This window comes from Gorilla gorilla, chromosome 3 (assembly GCF_029281585.2).
Source record: "Gorilla gorilla gorilla isolate KB3781 chromosome 3, NHGRI_mGorGor1-v2.1_pri, whole genome shotgun sequence".
NCBI classification, from domain to species: domain Eukaryota; kingdom Metazoa; phylum Chordata; class Mammalia; order Primates; family Hominidae; genus Gorilla; species Gorilla gorilla.
In genome coordinates, this window is record NC_073227.2 from 12,984,245 (window position 1) to 12,999,520 (window position 15,276).

At 51.7% G+C, this 15,276-nt stretch overlaps 1 protein-coding gene across 3 annotated transcripts in view; it reads left to right on the plus strand.

The window, feature by feature from the left end:
* ACOX3 (acyl-CoA oxidase 3, pristanoyl) overlaps positions 1-15,276 on the plus strand; it is a 71,284-nt gene that overhangs the window by 8,269 nt on the left and 47,739 nt on the right. For all 3 annotated transcript variants that reach the window (XM_019025516.4, XM_019025517.4, XM_019025518.4), the window contains exons 2-7: positions 3,710-3,867; positions 4,246-4,479; positions 5,317-5,391; positions 5,864-5,953; positions 9,787-9,930; positions 14,074-14,162. In XM_019025516.4, the coding sequence (XP_018881061.2) occupies positions 3,724-3,867; positions 4,246-4,479; positions 5,317-5,391; positions 5,864-5,953; positions 9,787-9,930; positions 14,074-14,162 (776 nt within the window). In that variant the 5' untranslated portion in view covers positions 3,710-3,723. The remainder of the gene's footprint in view (positions 1-3,709; positions 3,868-4,245; positions 4,480-5,316; positions 5,392-5,863; positions 5,954-9,786; positions 9,931-14,073; positions 14,163-15,276) is intronic.

Below are 15,276 nucleotides of genomic sequence, written 5' to 3' on the forward strand. Positions count from 1 at the left end.
ACCATAATGCAGTAAGGTTGGTGACTTCGAGTGGCATGGGCCCATAGGTACTTGTTAGGATCTGGGGATTTGGAGCCAGCTGTGCTTGATAATAGTTGTATGACCATGGTCAATGTCTCTAAGAAGCTCCAGTTTCCTCACCTGGAAAAGGAGACTACTGATAGTACTTGGGCTTGGTGGGCACAGTTGAGGTCTGTGTAGCTGCTTAACACAGTCACCTGCACACAGCACCAGCTCAGTAACTGGAGGTTGTTATGAGGGTTTTATCAGGCTGGAGAGAAATGAGAAGATTCCGTAAGGTGTTAGAGATGCACTGCGGACTTGGTAATGTACTGAGGTTATGGCGCATGGAGAGGGGAATTCCAACATGACACTGGGGTTTGTAATTCCAGTAATCCTTGGGTGACTGGCAGTGTGGAACTGGGGTGCAGGAGGCGAAGCTGGGTCAGGGCTGAGAGGCTGAATTCAGTGTTGAACACTCAGTATGGGCATCTCCAGAACATGAGAGGTGGGAAATTGCCGTTGACTGCCAAATGAGCTCACGAGTCTGGAGGTGTGAATCGGGGAGCCTGGCACACATTGAGGACGTGATGTTTTCAGTTCTCTTGCGTACATACCTCAGAGTGGAATTGCTGAGTCATGTGGTCACTCCATGTTTAATCACTTGTGGAACTGCCACACTGTTCTCCAGAATGGCTGGGTCACTTTACATTTTCACTGGAAGGGCATGAGAGTCTGATTTCTCCACATCCTCTCAATACTTGTGATTATTTTTCTGTTTCTTTTTTCTTTTTTTTTTTTTTTTTTTGAGACAGAGTTTCACTCTGTCACCCAGGCTGGAGTGCAGTGGTGCAATCTAGGCTACTGCAATCTCCGCCTCCCGGGTTTAAGTAATTCTCTGCCTCAGCCTCCCAAGTAGGTGGGACTATAGGCACCTGCCACCATGCCTGGCTAATTTTTTTGTATTTTTAGTAGAGATGAGGTTTCACCATGTTGGCCAGGCTGGTCTTGAATTCCTGACCTCGTGATCCACCCGTCTGGGCCTCCCAAAGTGCTAGGATTACAGGCATGAGCCACTGCGCCTGGCCTATTTATCTGGTTCTTTAAGAGATAAGGTCTTGCTGTACCACCCAGGCTGGTCTCAAACTCCTGGGCTCAAGCTGTCCTCCTGCCTTAGTCTTCCCAGAGTAGCTGGGACCACAGGCACATGCCACTATAGCCGGCATTTAGTATCTTTTTGCTCATTGCCATCCTAGTGGATGTGAAGTGGTCTCTCATTGGGTTTTTGGTTTGCATTTTCCTGGTGGCTAATGATGTTGACCATATTTTTCTGTGTTTTTGTTGTTGTTGTTGTTTGTTTGTTTTGTTTTCTTTGAGACGGAGTTTCATTCTTGTTGCCCAGGCTAGAGTGCAATGGCGCAATCTCAGCTCACTGCAGCCTCTGCCTCCCAGTTCAAGCGATTCTCCTGCCTCAGCCTCCTGAGCATCTGGGATTACAGGCATGCGCCACCATGCCCAGCTAATTTTTGTATTTTCGGTAGCGATGGGGTTTCACCGTGTTAGCCAGGCTGGTCTCAAACTCCTGACCTCAGGTGATCCGCCCGTCTCGGCCTCCCAAAGGGATTACAGGTGTGAGCGTGCCTGGCCTTTCGTGTATTTTTTGACCATTTGTCTGTCTTTGGAGAAATGTCTATTTGAACCCTTTGCCCATTTTTTAATTGGTTTTTTGTCTTTTTATTATTGAGTCTTAAGAATTTTTTTTTTTTTTTTTTTTTTTTTTTTTTGAGATGGAGTCTCGCTCTGTCACCCAGGCTGGAATGCGGTGGTGCAATCTTGGTTCACTGCAACTTCTGTCTCCCAGGTTCAAGCGATTCTCCTGCCTCAGCCTCCCGAGTAGCTGGGATTACAGCCATGTGCCACCATGCCTGGCACATATAATCTTTTTTATATGTTGCTGGATTCAGTTTACAAAATTTCATGCAGGATTTTTGCATCTGTATTACAAGAGATGTTTATCTCTAGTTTTCTTGTGATGTCTTTGTCTGGTTTTGGTGTCAAAGTAATACCGGCCTCATAGAATGAGTTGGGAAGTATTCTCTTCTCTTCTGTTTTTGGGAAGAGCTTGAATAATTGATCTTCTTTAAATGTTTGGCAGAATTCACAATGGAACCCCTGGTTTTTCTTCGTGGACAGTTTATTGATCGCTAATTCAATCTCTTCAGTCATTATAGATCTGTTCAGATTTTCAGTTTTTCATAAGGCAGTTTTGTTAGCTGTGTCTTCCCTAGGAATATGACCACTTCATGTCATTTGTTGGCATACCATGGTTCACAATATTCCCTTACAATCCTTTTTATTTCTTTAGGGTCAGTGGTGATGTCCCGTCTTTGATTCCTGATGAGGAATTTGTGTTTTCTCCTTTTTATTTGGCCAGTCTAGCTGAAAGTTTGCCAATTGTGTCAGTCTTTGCAAGGAACCAACTTGATCGTTTATTGATTTTTCTCTATTTTTCTGTTCTCTGTTCCATTAACAGTTGCTCTATCTTTTATTATTTTCTTCCTTCTGCTTTAAGAAGGAAGGAAATAATTTAAGTTTGCTTTGTGTTTCTTTTCCAGTGTGTTAAGGTGGTACTTGAAAGGCATGACTCTGAGGTTAGACATTGCTGGGCTTGGAGCCCTTCTCCCCACTTCTCAGTGGAGGGGGTTTGGGAAACACAGCCTCTCTGAGCTTCTGTTTCTCCATCTTTCAGGGAGGCAGTAGTACTTGGCTCACAGCTGTTGGGAGGGTGAAATAAGATAAGACTATAGAAGGCAGGATTCCTGCCACCGCCCACCAGCAGGTGCTCAGACCTGCGGCTCCCACCTCCCTGCACAGAGGGGAGTCAGCATCCTGAGCAGCCAGATTCAGGCTCCAGCACCGCAGGCTGTTTCAGCTCAAAGGACTCAAATGTTCCTCTTTCCTCTAGGCCTTAAAGAGTGAAGGTGGGGGGCCCACGCCCAGGACTCAGACAGACTTGGGTTCACCAGCCATTCCCTTCAATGTCTTCATCAGCCAAGCCACTTGGAAAAGGACCCAGTCTATCCAGAAAATTCCAGAATGGTTATTTGGTCAAGAGAGCTGAGTTTTGGGAGGCCTGCTGTGTTAGCGGGAAGCCAGGTGTCTATATGTCGAGGAGAAGCCAGTGCAGAAGCCTGTGATCAGAGGTTCTGTGCTGGAGGCCCTGTGTCCAGGTGGACCGGCGGTGGGTGGAGACGTGAGGTACCATTGTGTGTGGCCAGAGTGGACCAGCTGGCACTGGCTGGATTCCAGAGGGAATGCTTCCTGACCCTGGGTTTAGTGAGCCTTGGGGATGAGTCTGGATGTCCAGGGTGCTCCCAAGAGGGCAGGGTACTCTCAGGCAAGGCTGTGTGACAGAAAACAAGACCTCCGACGAACCCTCTGCACTGTGGGCCTGGTGACCTCCAGGCTGTGCCTGGCTCTCTTCTGTGTCCTTGGCATCTGTGTTCAGGAGTGGACGAGGGAATTCTTCTCGCCTTTTCTTCTGGGAAAATAATGCTAGCCATTCACAGAGTGATTCTCTTTTGCCATCCTTTTGGATTTCAAGTTTACTTTTCTCTGATTTGTAAGGTGTTGCGGGCTCTCCTGTTGGTGGGGGTAGTTTGAACCCATAGATGGGAGAGCATGGATTCAGGTTGCATGTTTTGTGCAGGCTCTTATCACGCGATGGCATCCACTGTGGAAGGAGGCGACACAGCTCTGCTCCCAGAATTCCCCAGGGGGCCCCTCAGTGCCTACCGAGCAAGAGCGTCCTTCAGCTGGAAGGAGCTGGCGCTGTTCACGGAAGGGGAGGACGTGCTCCGCTTTAAGGTGAGGTGTGTGGTTGCGTGCAGCTTGTCTTTTTTCCCCGTGGGGTCTTAGTTCGTTAGCAGAATGGGACTTCTGGCTCTCACAGCTCCTCCTCTGCCGGGCGAGGCTCATCCCAGGCAGCGTGGCCTCTCTCCTCTCTGCACCCCAGGACAGGCCTCAGGGAATTGATGAGGAGTCTGGAAATGAACACGGATTGTTGATGTTTCTTAAGCCTCCAGTCCTCTAGTCCATTGGGAATGATAGTCATATCTCTGTCTGGGTGTCTCCGGGTCAGACTGTGTCCCATGAAGCCTGTGGCCTGGAGGTAAACTATATAAGGGCACATGGAGAGTCCATCTTTTACTCCAAATAAGCCTTCCCCATCTCCTGCGTTTCCAGAAAACCATCTTCTCAGCTCTTGAGAACGACCCTCTTTTCGCTCGTTCCCCTGGAGCCGATGTGTCCTTGGAGAAGTATCGCGAGCTGAACTTCCTTCGATGCAAGCGGATCTTCGAGTATGACTTCCTCAGTGTTGAAGACATGTTCCAGAGCCCTCTGAAGGTCCCCACCTTGATTCAGTGCCTGGGGATGTATGACTCTTCTCTGGCTGCCAAGTACCTCCTCCATAGCTTGGTGAGCATGCGGCCTAGGGGAGAGGGAAACGGCTTTCATGCTGCACTGAGCCTTGAGGGATGCCTGTCCCAGGGCCAACCAAGAGGCAGAGAAACTCCAGTTTGTCCAGCTATATTTGCAAATTTTAAAAATTATCTTTTTTTAATGTTTTTAAAAAAATTTCAGTCCCCCTTTTCATTTTTTTATTTTCAAGCCCATCCACCATCATGTATTTGCAAATTTACACACATAAGTCCTTGAATAAAATACAATGTGGTGAAGCTTCAAGTCCCATCAGAAGAGGAGCTGTTGGGACTTTTTTTTTTTTTTTACCTCATACAAAAAAAGAGACAAATGATTAAAAAAAAATAAAAAAATTAAAAAAGTAGGCCAAAGGGAGAAACCTGTGTTTTTCCTTCCTTTGTAACATACCAGCAGAGCTGAGCTTGGGCAAAATGGCTTTGCCCTTAGCCTTGCCTGCATTGTTTGATGGGCTGGTGGGCTCTGCTCTCCTTACAGCTCTCCCTGCTGTCCTCAGACCCCCAGGACTCCTTGCAGGCATCTTAAGTCCCAGGTGATTTCTGTGTGCCTTATACAAGGTGCTCGGCACAGAGATGTAGGTCTTACCACTCACATGAACTCAGGGACCCGGGGCAGCTGTGTGTCGGGAGACCCTGGCCTTGGGCATCCGGGCTGCTGGCTAACCTCTCAGCACTTGTTCTCCACCTTGGAGAAAGTGCAGTGTGGCAGGGAACTAGCGTGGGCATGGTGTTGAGTGCCGTTGTCTGTTGTGATGTTCCGGAAGAGCAGTACTCTTCTTACCTGCCCCCTGTTGATAGGACAATGTTATACTTTCAGGTTTTTGGATCAGCAGTTTACAGTTCTGGTTCTGAAAGACATCTCACATATATTCAAAAGATCTTCAGGATGGAGGTAAGTTCCGGTTCATGGTGAATTGTGAGCCTGGTTCTCTTGCTTGATCTCTGTAGAGATTTGTGAAAAGAGAAGATTGTAGAAGGGGGTGCCCAGGGGGCTTATGCTCTTCTTGTTTCCTAGTGTTCTCAGGCTTCTTACCAAATAGCTAGCACTGTTCTTTAGCAAACACAAGCACATTGACTTCCTAGCACCAGGTGAATTGTCACTGAGGCCTTCCACTGTCTTTTCCTGACGAGCAGTTCCTGCCACCTTGCTGACTTGGAGCAGCTGCGGTCAGCTTGGTTTAGGCTGCTGTGGTTGCCAGCTGAGTGTGGCAGCATGACTCAGTCAAGTCACTAGTTGGGTAGATGGAAATTTGGGGCTTTGATATGTGGTTTCATCTTTAAAGGAAAGATGGCAGTGAGGTCCTTCTGGGAATGTGCACAAAGAACTTTTCTTGCTTTCCATCATTTTGTGCTTTGACGTTTAGATTTTTGGATGTTTTGCTCTGACCGAATTAAGCCATGGCAGTAATACCAAGGCCATTCGCACGACTGCCCACTACGATCCTGCCACTGAGGTAGGTATTACCTTCCCCCGGGTCCCTGGGTTTGGAGCATATGAGACGTCATGAGTACAAATGCCGTTGCCAAGAATAAGAAAAAAAAAGCATTAAAGCAAGAGGCCTGTCCACATACACATGTGTAGAAATACCCACTGAGATTCATCACACTGAAAAGTGGAGCCCAGGAGATCAGGCGTTGGAGGACAAAGCCTGTGCCCACCATGAACTTTATGGGGAATTGATCGTGGTTTGGATTTGTGTGTAATTTGAGTGCAGTGAAGAAGCCCTCATTCTGTAAAATTTATTGCCTTGTTTACCTGGCTGCCTATGCGTAGTGGATTCATAAACCATTCGCCTGGCCCGTGGTTTCTACGGTGGGCCCCATGGAGACAACATGCTCCCTGCCCTCTGCCCTTTGTGGCTGTCCCTCTGCGAAGAGCCTGCCTTGTCCATTTCCGCCACCACAGTCTGACTCCTCGGGTCCTTGCCATCCTCTTGACCTTTCTGGTACCTGCATTGTGGCCGCTGCCTGGGAGCTTCTGGTGTGGTGCAGTGAGACGGGCCACAGATGGATGCCCTGGGGCTGTCAGTGCTGTGGAGGGGCGCAGGGATGCAGTGAAACGGGCCACAGACGGATGCCCTGGGGCTGTCAGTGCTGTGGAGGGGCGCAGGGGTGCAGTGAGACAGGACACAGATGGATGCCCTGGGGCTGTCAGTGCTGTGGAGGGGCGCGGGGTGGAGGGAGATGGGCCACAGATGGATGCCCTGGGGCTCTCAGTGCTGTGGAGGGATGCAGGGGTGCAGTGAGACGGGCCACAGATGGATGCCCTGGGGCTGTCAGTGCTGTGGAGGGGCGCAGGGGTGCAGTGAGACGGGACACAGATGGATGCCCTGGGGCTGTCAGTGCTGTGGAGGGGCGCGGGGTGGAGGGAGATGGGCCACAGATGGATGCCCTGGGGCTGTCAGTGCTGTGGAGGGGCACAGGGGTGGAGGGAGATGGGCCACAGATGGATGCCCTGGGGCTGTCAGTGCTGTGGAGGGGCGCAGGGGTGGAGGGAGATGGGCCACAGATGGATGCCCTGGGGCTATCAGTGCTGTGGAGGGGCACAGGGCAGGGAGGGAGGATGGGGAGGGTCCCCACCCACCCTGTTCTGTTCCGTGGCCCTGCCTCCCTGCCATCACGTGACTCTCCTTGGCCTCCGCTTGTCCCTGAGGCCTAGGTCTCCCTGCCAGTCTTTCCTCACCCGCCTTCCACCCTCCCCCATTGGCAGTGGTCAGGGAGGACTGTTGTGTGGCAGGAAGTGAAGCTCTGCACCTGTGGATGTGCTCAACGGTCATCCATCCATCATTCTTTCATCCATCCATTCATTCTTCCATCTATCCATTCATTCTTCCATCCATCCATTCATCCTTCCATCCATGCATTCATTCTTCCATCCATCCATTCATTCACTCATCCATCCATTCATTCTTCCATCCATCCATTCATTCTTCCATCCATCCATTCATCCTTCCATCCATCCATTCATTCTTTCATCCATCCATTCATTCTCTCATCCATCCATTCATTCTTTCATCCATGCATTCATTCTTCCATCCATCCATTCATCCTTCCATCCATCCATTCATTCTTTCATCCATCCATTCATTCTCTCATCCATCCATTCATTCTTCCATCCATCCATTCATTCTTCCATCCATCCATTCATTCTTCCATCCATCCATTCATTCTTTCATCCATCCATTCATTCTCTCATCCATCCATTCATTCTCTCATCCATCCATTCATTCTTCCATCCATCCATTCATTCTTTCATCCATCCATTCATTCCACAGCCTGGGCTGTGTGGACTGTGCCTGGGGTACTGCATGGAAGAGCCCAGGAATGAACTCAAGTGGACCCGCAGCCCAGCAGGGATAAGAGGTGGTCCTCGCACAGGGTGCCCCCGCTGTGGGGCCTTGGGAGTGGGGCCAAGGCTCCTGCTCAGAGTGGGGTAGGAGAAAGTAGGGCATGAGGCTCTTTTCAGAATTTTCTTTTAAGCCATAAGATATCTTTATCTGAACCCAGGTCTTTCTGGCCCCATGGCTGCTTCTCCTCCTGCTGTCCTCTTTGCCTGTCGCCTGCAGTGCCAGGAGGTGGGGCCCTTTCTGACAGGCAGATGGACAACAGCACCCAGGTAGCCTTGGGGTGGGGCATCAGAGGACCACTTCCCATTTCCACCTCCTTCTTTTTGGCATTTGATCCCTAAGCGGAGGTCAGAGTGTGGCATCAGATCCGTAGAGTTGGGGTGCCCAGGATCCAGGCTGGGCTGCTGGCTGAGCATTTATTTGGACAGCAGGCATTGCTGGGTACCTGTTGTGTGTGAGGCACAGCTTTCCAAGACTGGGCTGGAAGTGGCGAGCACAGCAGACAGGTCTCTGCTGTCCTGAAGTTTTTGGGCTGGGGGGAGACACAGACACCAACAGAAAGAAGTGAGATGTGCTGGGCATCATGGAGGCCCTCCAGAGAGCAAAGCTGGTATGCCAGGGCGCAGGGAGGCAGCCAGACAGTCAAGACAGTGGGAAAGATCTGTGTGGAGCAGTGCAGGCCCGGAGGAGCCGGCTTGGGCCGGTGTTGCAGTGCACACCTGCACTGCGGAGAATGAGTGACAGGTGGAGGTATCAGAACTGCCGCGTGCTGAAGAATGAATGGGGAGGGCCTGGCTGAGACTGGGAGCCCTCCTTACCCTGGCAGGCGAAGAGCTGGTGGTCCCCTGAGAGAAAAGAACAGAAGGCATGGCTGGCAGCCACCCCACCTCCTACTTCTCCTCAGTGAAACTTCAGGATCTATATGATGATTGTTCAATACTCTCATTTTACAAAATCCCACTGGTTAGACAGGAGGAAGCCCTCCCCGGCACATTATTTTGTAGCTTCCCACCCTGCAGGGGCTGGAACCAGAACCAAAACTTACCCGCGACAGCCCCTAGCAGTGACTGGCAAGCTCCGCGTGGAGGATCAGTGTCTCCCGAGGCGGCCCAGGGCAGCTCTGTGGGCCACCTGCGGGCTGTCTGCCTGAAGGCGCTCATCTTTGTCCCCTTGTGGATCCCGGCCACATTATGCAGCACTGCTGGTCCGCATCCTCCCTCCCAGCCTTACTCGAAGGGCTCCCAGCAGACGCCCCTGGGGCAGGCCCAGCCCCAGCGACCCAGCTCCTGCCTGTTCCCACGTGCTCTTCGCTTCTGACCCATGCAGCACCCTCAGTGTTCCTTGGGGATCTGTCCACACCCCTTCTAGCCAAACACCGAACGCTGTGATGCCACAGCCCATCTGCTAGTTCACGCATGCGTTCATTCCTTCCTTCCTTCTGATGTTCTGAGCGGCTGCCTTGTGCTCAGGGCATTTGGGATATAACTGTCAATCACGGAGCTGTGGATGGGAGAGACAGCAAGGGGGCAGCAGTGTGTTGTGAATTAGAGGTCCTAAAGGACTGAGTGGACTGCACGGCATTCCCACAGCCCTGCCCACAGGGCACAGACAGCCCCGCCCACAGTGTATCCACAGTGTTTCTACCTAAGGGGCGTGGTCAGGGGCTGAAGACTATATGATAATGAAAACTCCCGGGAGGCGTTTGCCAGCCTGCGGAGTATTTTGCATCTGAAGGTTCTTTAAGTCATAAGGCCCAGGAATAGGCTCTGTTTAAAAAATAGGGCTGCCTGTGCCATACAAGAACTAAAATGTGTGATTAGTTTCGACTCTTGCCTCAGAGATTTTGAACGTAGAAAATGGAATCTGTCTAAAAGGAAAACACCAATTCTGCATGTGCTTTAGTTGCTAATTATAACTAACCTAAATTTTCCCTTGTGCAGGAATTCATCATACATTCCCCTGATTTCGAAGCTGCCAAGTTTTGGGTTGGCAACATGGGCAAGACAGCCACTCACGCGGTGGTGTTTGCTAAGCTGTACGTGCCGGGGGACCAGTGCCATGGGCTGCATCCCTTTATTGTGCAGGTAGGACGCTGGGGTGGCCCTCAGTGGGGGCAGTGTTTACCGCCAGGAAGCACTGGTAATGTCTGGAGTCATTTTTGTCATAACAAGGGTGGGGGATGCTTCTGGCATCTGGTGAGTGGACCAGGGACACTGCCCAGGACCCCAGTGCATCCCATAGCCCCGCCCACAGTGCAAACAGCCCCGCCCACAGTGCATCCCACAGCCCTGCCCACAATGCAGATAGCCCCGCCCACAGTGCATCCCACAACCCTGCCCACAGTGCACAGACAGCCCCGCCCACAGTGCACAGACAGCTCCGCCCACAGTGTATTCCTACAGCCCCGCCCACAGTGTATCCTACAGCCCCACCAGCAGCGCACAGACAGCTCTGCCCAAAGTGCAGACAGTCCTGCCCACAGTGCACAGACAGCTCCACCCACAGTACAGATAGCCCTGCCCACGGTGCACAGACAGGCCTGCCCAAAGTGTATCCCACAGCCCCACCCACGGTGTATCCTACAGCCCTACCCGCAGCGCACAGACAGCCCTGCTCACAGTGCACAGACAGCCCTGCCCACAGTGCACAGACAGCCCCACCCACAGTACAGATAGCCCTGCCCACAGTGCACAGGCAGGCCCGCCCAAAGTGTATCCCACAGCCCTGCCCACAGTGTATCCTACAGGCCCACCCGCAGTGCACAGACAGCTCCACCCACAGTGCAGACAGTCCTGCCCACAGTGCAGACAGCCCCGCCTATGGTATATCCCACAGCCCCTCCCAGGGTGCATAGGCAGCTCCACCCACAGTGTATCCCGCAGCCCCTCCCACGGTGCAGACAGCCCTGCCCCCAGTGCACAGACAGCCCCGCCCTTGCCTTAGAAAGAACCATCCAGCCCAATGTCCCCCAGTGACACAGCTGAGAGGGCCTGGCCAAGGCTCCTGGCCACAGGAGCTTCAGGCCTCTGAGACCATCTGGTTGATTTGATGCACAAAGTTTTTCAATTTCGATGAAGTCCAGTTTTACGTTTTTTTCTTTTGTTGCTCATGTTCTTATTTTTCAGTTGACCTGACATTTGAGCTATTGCAGACCAGAGAGATTTTTTTCATTGTAAGGATACAGGACAAAACCAAAGTGTTTTTCCTACTGTCATGCAGCCAACACAACGCTCCTGACATTAGATATGTGTGGGTTTCTCCCCACCAGCAGGCAGCTCTGCAGCAGAGAGCAGCTGGGCATCCTCTAATTTAACTCCATACTGATGCTGTTCACCTGGGGTGAGCCTCAGACCCCCCCCCCCCGCCCCCACAGTGAGGGCTTAGTCTCACAAGAAGCTCCCCAACCCTTTGGACGCCGATGGCAAGTCCAGGTTGTGGCCTGTGCCTCTGATCAATCCCCTAATTGTAACTTGGTCTTCATCCTGAAGCTATTTAGGGGTCTGCAGCCATCTCATGAGCACACAAAAGACTGTCACCACTGCAGAGAGTTCAGGGTTTTAGGAGTCGTGTGCTGGGAAGCAGGGACAAGGCCAAATATGTATTTATCACAGCATCGTAGTTACCCGAGGCCAGTGTGCCTTGTTTCTGTGATTATAGATTTCTACCTGGAGTGGACTTCTTGCGGGAGTTGCCTGGACTAGAATTCAGCAGCTTTTGGCGTGTCTGATTTTGGGGACATAGAGCCGCAGTGTTTTAGACTTGTTTATGTTGTGCTAGAAACACTCCGCAGGATTGTGTCGCCCCTCTCGCCACTGCACCAAGTGCTCAGGGCACCTGAGTCCACCTCCCAGAGCCACGGCCTCCTGCCTGATAAGGAGGGATGGAAACAGTGGTCTTGGGGTTATTTGGACAGGATTGTGATCTGTGCCCCAGACCTGAGCTGGTGGGCGGAGGGGCAGGCATCTTTTGCAGGTTTCTTTCTTTTTTTCCTTTTTTTTTTTGTGAGACAGTGTCTGAATCTTTACTGGGCCTTGCTGAAAGATTTTAGAAAAGGAGAGGATGTTTACAATTGGGTTTTAGCCCTTTTTGAGTGTTTCTTTATTTTAAAGTTCAGTGAAGTTAGATGGTGAATTGACAGACATAAACAGAAGCCAGCTAGCAGGTCATGCACATAGCTAAATTCCCCGTAGCACCACCTCCATGTGTCTCTAAAGCAACTTTTCCACTTTGGCACTGTTGACAGTTTGGGCTGGGTAGTGCTCACTGGGGCGCCCTGTATGCCCAGGGCTGGGCTGAGCACTTCTGGCGTCTGGCCATTCTGTGCCATAGCTTCCTGCAGTTAACACAACCAGAATCTCTCTAGACACCACCCGTGTCCCCTGGTGGGGAAGGGGAAGGTGGCGCGTCCCATGGTTGGGAATCCCTGCTGTAACAGTGCCCAAGGATGAAGCTCCACGTCCTTCCCTCGAGTTCCCACAGTGCGCAGCCATTAGCTGGCTGGACCTATATCTTGGGGAGCGGTGATTGACCAGAATATTCATAGCCGTTTCTCCCACTGCACCTATTTGCACAGCCATTTTGTCACTTTACTAAAATCTACCAGGAAGTCCTGCGTCTAAAACGTGAATATGAAATTCCCGACGTCCTCCCGGCAGCACCGGCCCCCGTGTTAGTCTCTCATGGCTGCCACAGCAAAGCACCACAAAGCAGGGTGCTCGAAACAGCATAACGTACTCTCCCAACTCTGGAGGCCGGGGTCTGAAATCGAGGAATCTTTAGGGCGGCATTTCCTTTAAAGGCTCTAGGGGAGGATCCTTCCTATCTCTTTCAGCTCCTGGTGGCCCCAGGCCTGTGGCCCCATGTGGGCGGCAAGCCACCCAGGTGCCGAGGCAAGAGACCGAGGACACGAGCTGTTCCAGTGTAATAAAATATAAAATAAGAATAGTTATACCAGATATAGATCTTAGATATGATTATATATGAATATCAATAATCATTAGTTTGTAGCAATTACTCTTTATCCCAATATTATAATAATCCTTGCTCTATACTCATAACCTAGGAAAAACCAGGCCATACAGAGATAGGAGCTGAGGGGACATAGTGAGGAGTGACCAGAAGACAAGAGTACAAGCCTTCTGTTACGCCCAGACAGGGCCAACAGAGGGCTCCTCGGTCTAGCAGTGATGCCAGCATCTGGGAAGACACCCGTTGCCAAGCGGACCGTGGTCTTTATTTCCTTGACACAAGTGTCAAGGAAAAACACCTGCTACTTAGCAGACTGGGAAAGGGAGTCTCCCTTTCCCTGGGGGAGTTTAGAGAAGACTCTACTCCTCCACCTGTTGTAGAGGGCCTGACATTTGTCAGGCTTGCCCGCAGTTATCCGGAGGCCTAACCGTCTCCCTGTGATGCTGTGCTTCAGTGGTCATGCTCCTAGTCCGCCTTCATGTTCCATCCTGTACACCTGGCTCTGCCTTCTAGATAGCAGTAGCAAATTAGTGAAAGTACCAAAAGTCTCTAATAAGCAGAAATAATGGCGTAAGCTGTCTTTCTCTCTGTCTCCTCTCTCTCTCTCTGCCTCAGCTGCCAGGCAGGGAAGGGCCCCCTATCCAGTGGACATGTGACCCATGTGGTCTTACCTATCATTGGAGATGGCTCACTCTCCTTATCCTGCCTTTGTCTTGTATCCAGTAAGTATCAGTGCAGCCTGGCCTTCGGGGCCACTACCGGTCTCCGCATCTTGGTGGTAGTGGTCCCCCAGACCCAGCCGTCTTTTCTTTTATCTCTTTGTCTTGTGTCTTTATTTCTATGCTCTCTTGTCTCCACACATGGGGAGAAACCCGCCGACCCTGTGGGGCTGATCCCTACAGCCCCAGCGCTGTACTCTGTGCCTCCGTCTCCACATGGCCCCCTCTTCCCCACACCCACTCCTCTTCTGACTCTCATAGGACACTTGCCGTGGGATTTAGGGCCCACCTGGGTGATTTGGGATGACCTTATCTTGATGGTCTTAAATTCATTATATCTGCAGGACCCTATTTCCAAATAAGCTTCCATTCCCAGGTCCTGGGGTTAGGACTTGGATGTATCATTTCTGGAGGATGGTTTAACCCACAGCCGCCCAGCGTTGAGCCCATGGCCCACCCTGTGGGTTTCTGAACACATTTGTTTTGATTTTTGTGTGATTGTAACAGTTGCTGTTTGCTGCTTTCTGTGGCTTTGTATAGATCCGGGACCCGAAGACCCTTCTTCCCATGCCTGGAGTGATGGTCGGCGACATAGGAAAAAAACTCGGGCAGAACGGTCTGGATAATGGGTGAGTGACAGAGGCTGCTGAGCCCTGAGCTTCCTTCCAAGGCCCAGGCTGCGTTGTCGCTCATGTCTGAGATCTCACTGGCCCCATGGATGCCATGCCCTGACCTCTTAGACTCAAATGCGGTGGGGACCTATGCCTAGCCCCTGTGCATGCACTGGCCACGTCCTGCTTGAACTCCACTTTGGGAGGCCAACTTGATCAGAGACCTCAGCAAACCAGCTTCACCTTGGCAGGCGGCTCCACACTCTCAGATCAGGCCCAGGCCTCTGTGTACAGCTGGTGGGGCCCCTGCCTGGGGGGCTGCCTCCTCTGTGTGAGGTCCTCCTCAGCATCCTGAGCCTCCCCCGGCTCGGCCTCTGCACACATCCATGCTGATCTCGAGGGACCCATATCTGCAGTTTCTGCCCCCGGAGTGGGCTCGCTCCTTTCCGGGTAATCCCAGTGTCACAGCACTTAGAAAGAGAATTCCGCTGGCTTATTTGTTTAATCAGCCCACATATATCTATTTAGCAGCACAGATGTGACACCGGGTTGGTGTGGCCAAGGCCTGGCTGAAGGGTTGGATGGGGCGTGCAGAGGGGAGGGGCCTAGAAAGACTAGTGAATGCTTGATGGCCACATGGAGGCCTGGGTGGCCGGGGAGAAGTGGCCAGTGATTTTGGAATGTGCAGCGTTTCAGGTGGAGGAAGCAGTGGGAAGTGTCAGGCCCAGGCCTGTGCTGGGATGCAGGCGGGGTAGGGAGGCCAGGCCACAAGGGCCTTGAGGGTCTTTGAGGGATTGGATTTTGGAGCTCCAGGTCGTTAGCAGCATGACTTTTGGAATGAGACAGATGTGCAGCCAGCCCTTTGTGTCACCTTGACCAGCTTTCTTGGCATTTCCTCATCTGTAAAGTAGGTGACAAGAGAGGTCCCTGTGCCAGGGCCCTGCCAGGCTCTGCCTGAGCAGGCCGGGCTTGAACTTCCTGGCCACTGGCCCAGCTGGTGCCCCCCTCATTGCGAATGCTGGACTCCACACGCTGTCTCCCCGAGAGCCTCATCCAGCAGGGTGTAGACTCCTCTGTGCCCACGAGATGATTTATAACTTGGGGGTAGTGGGACAAAGTATGACCATGCCTG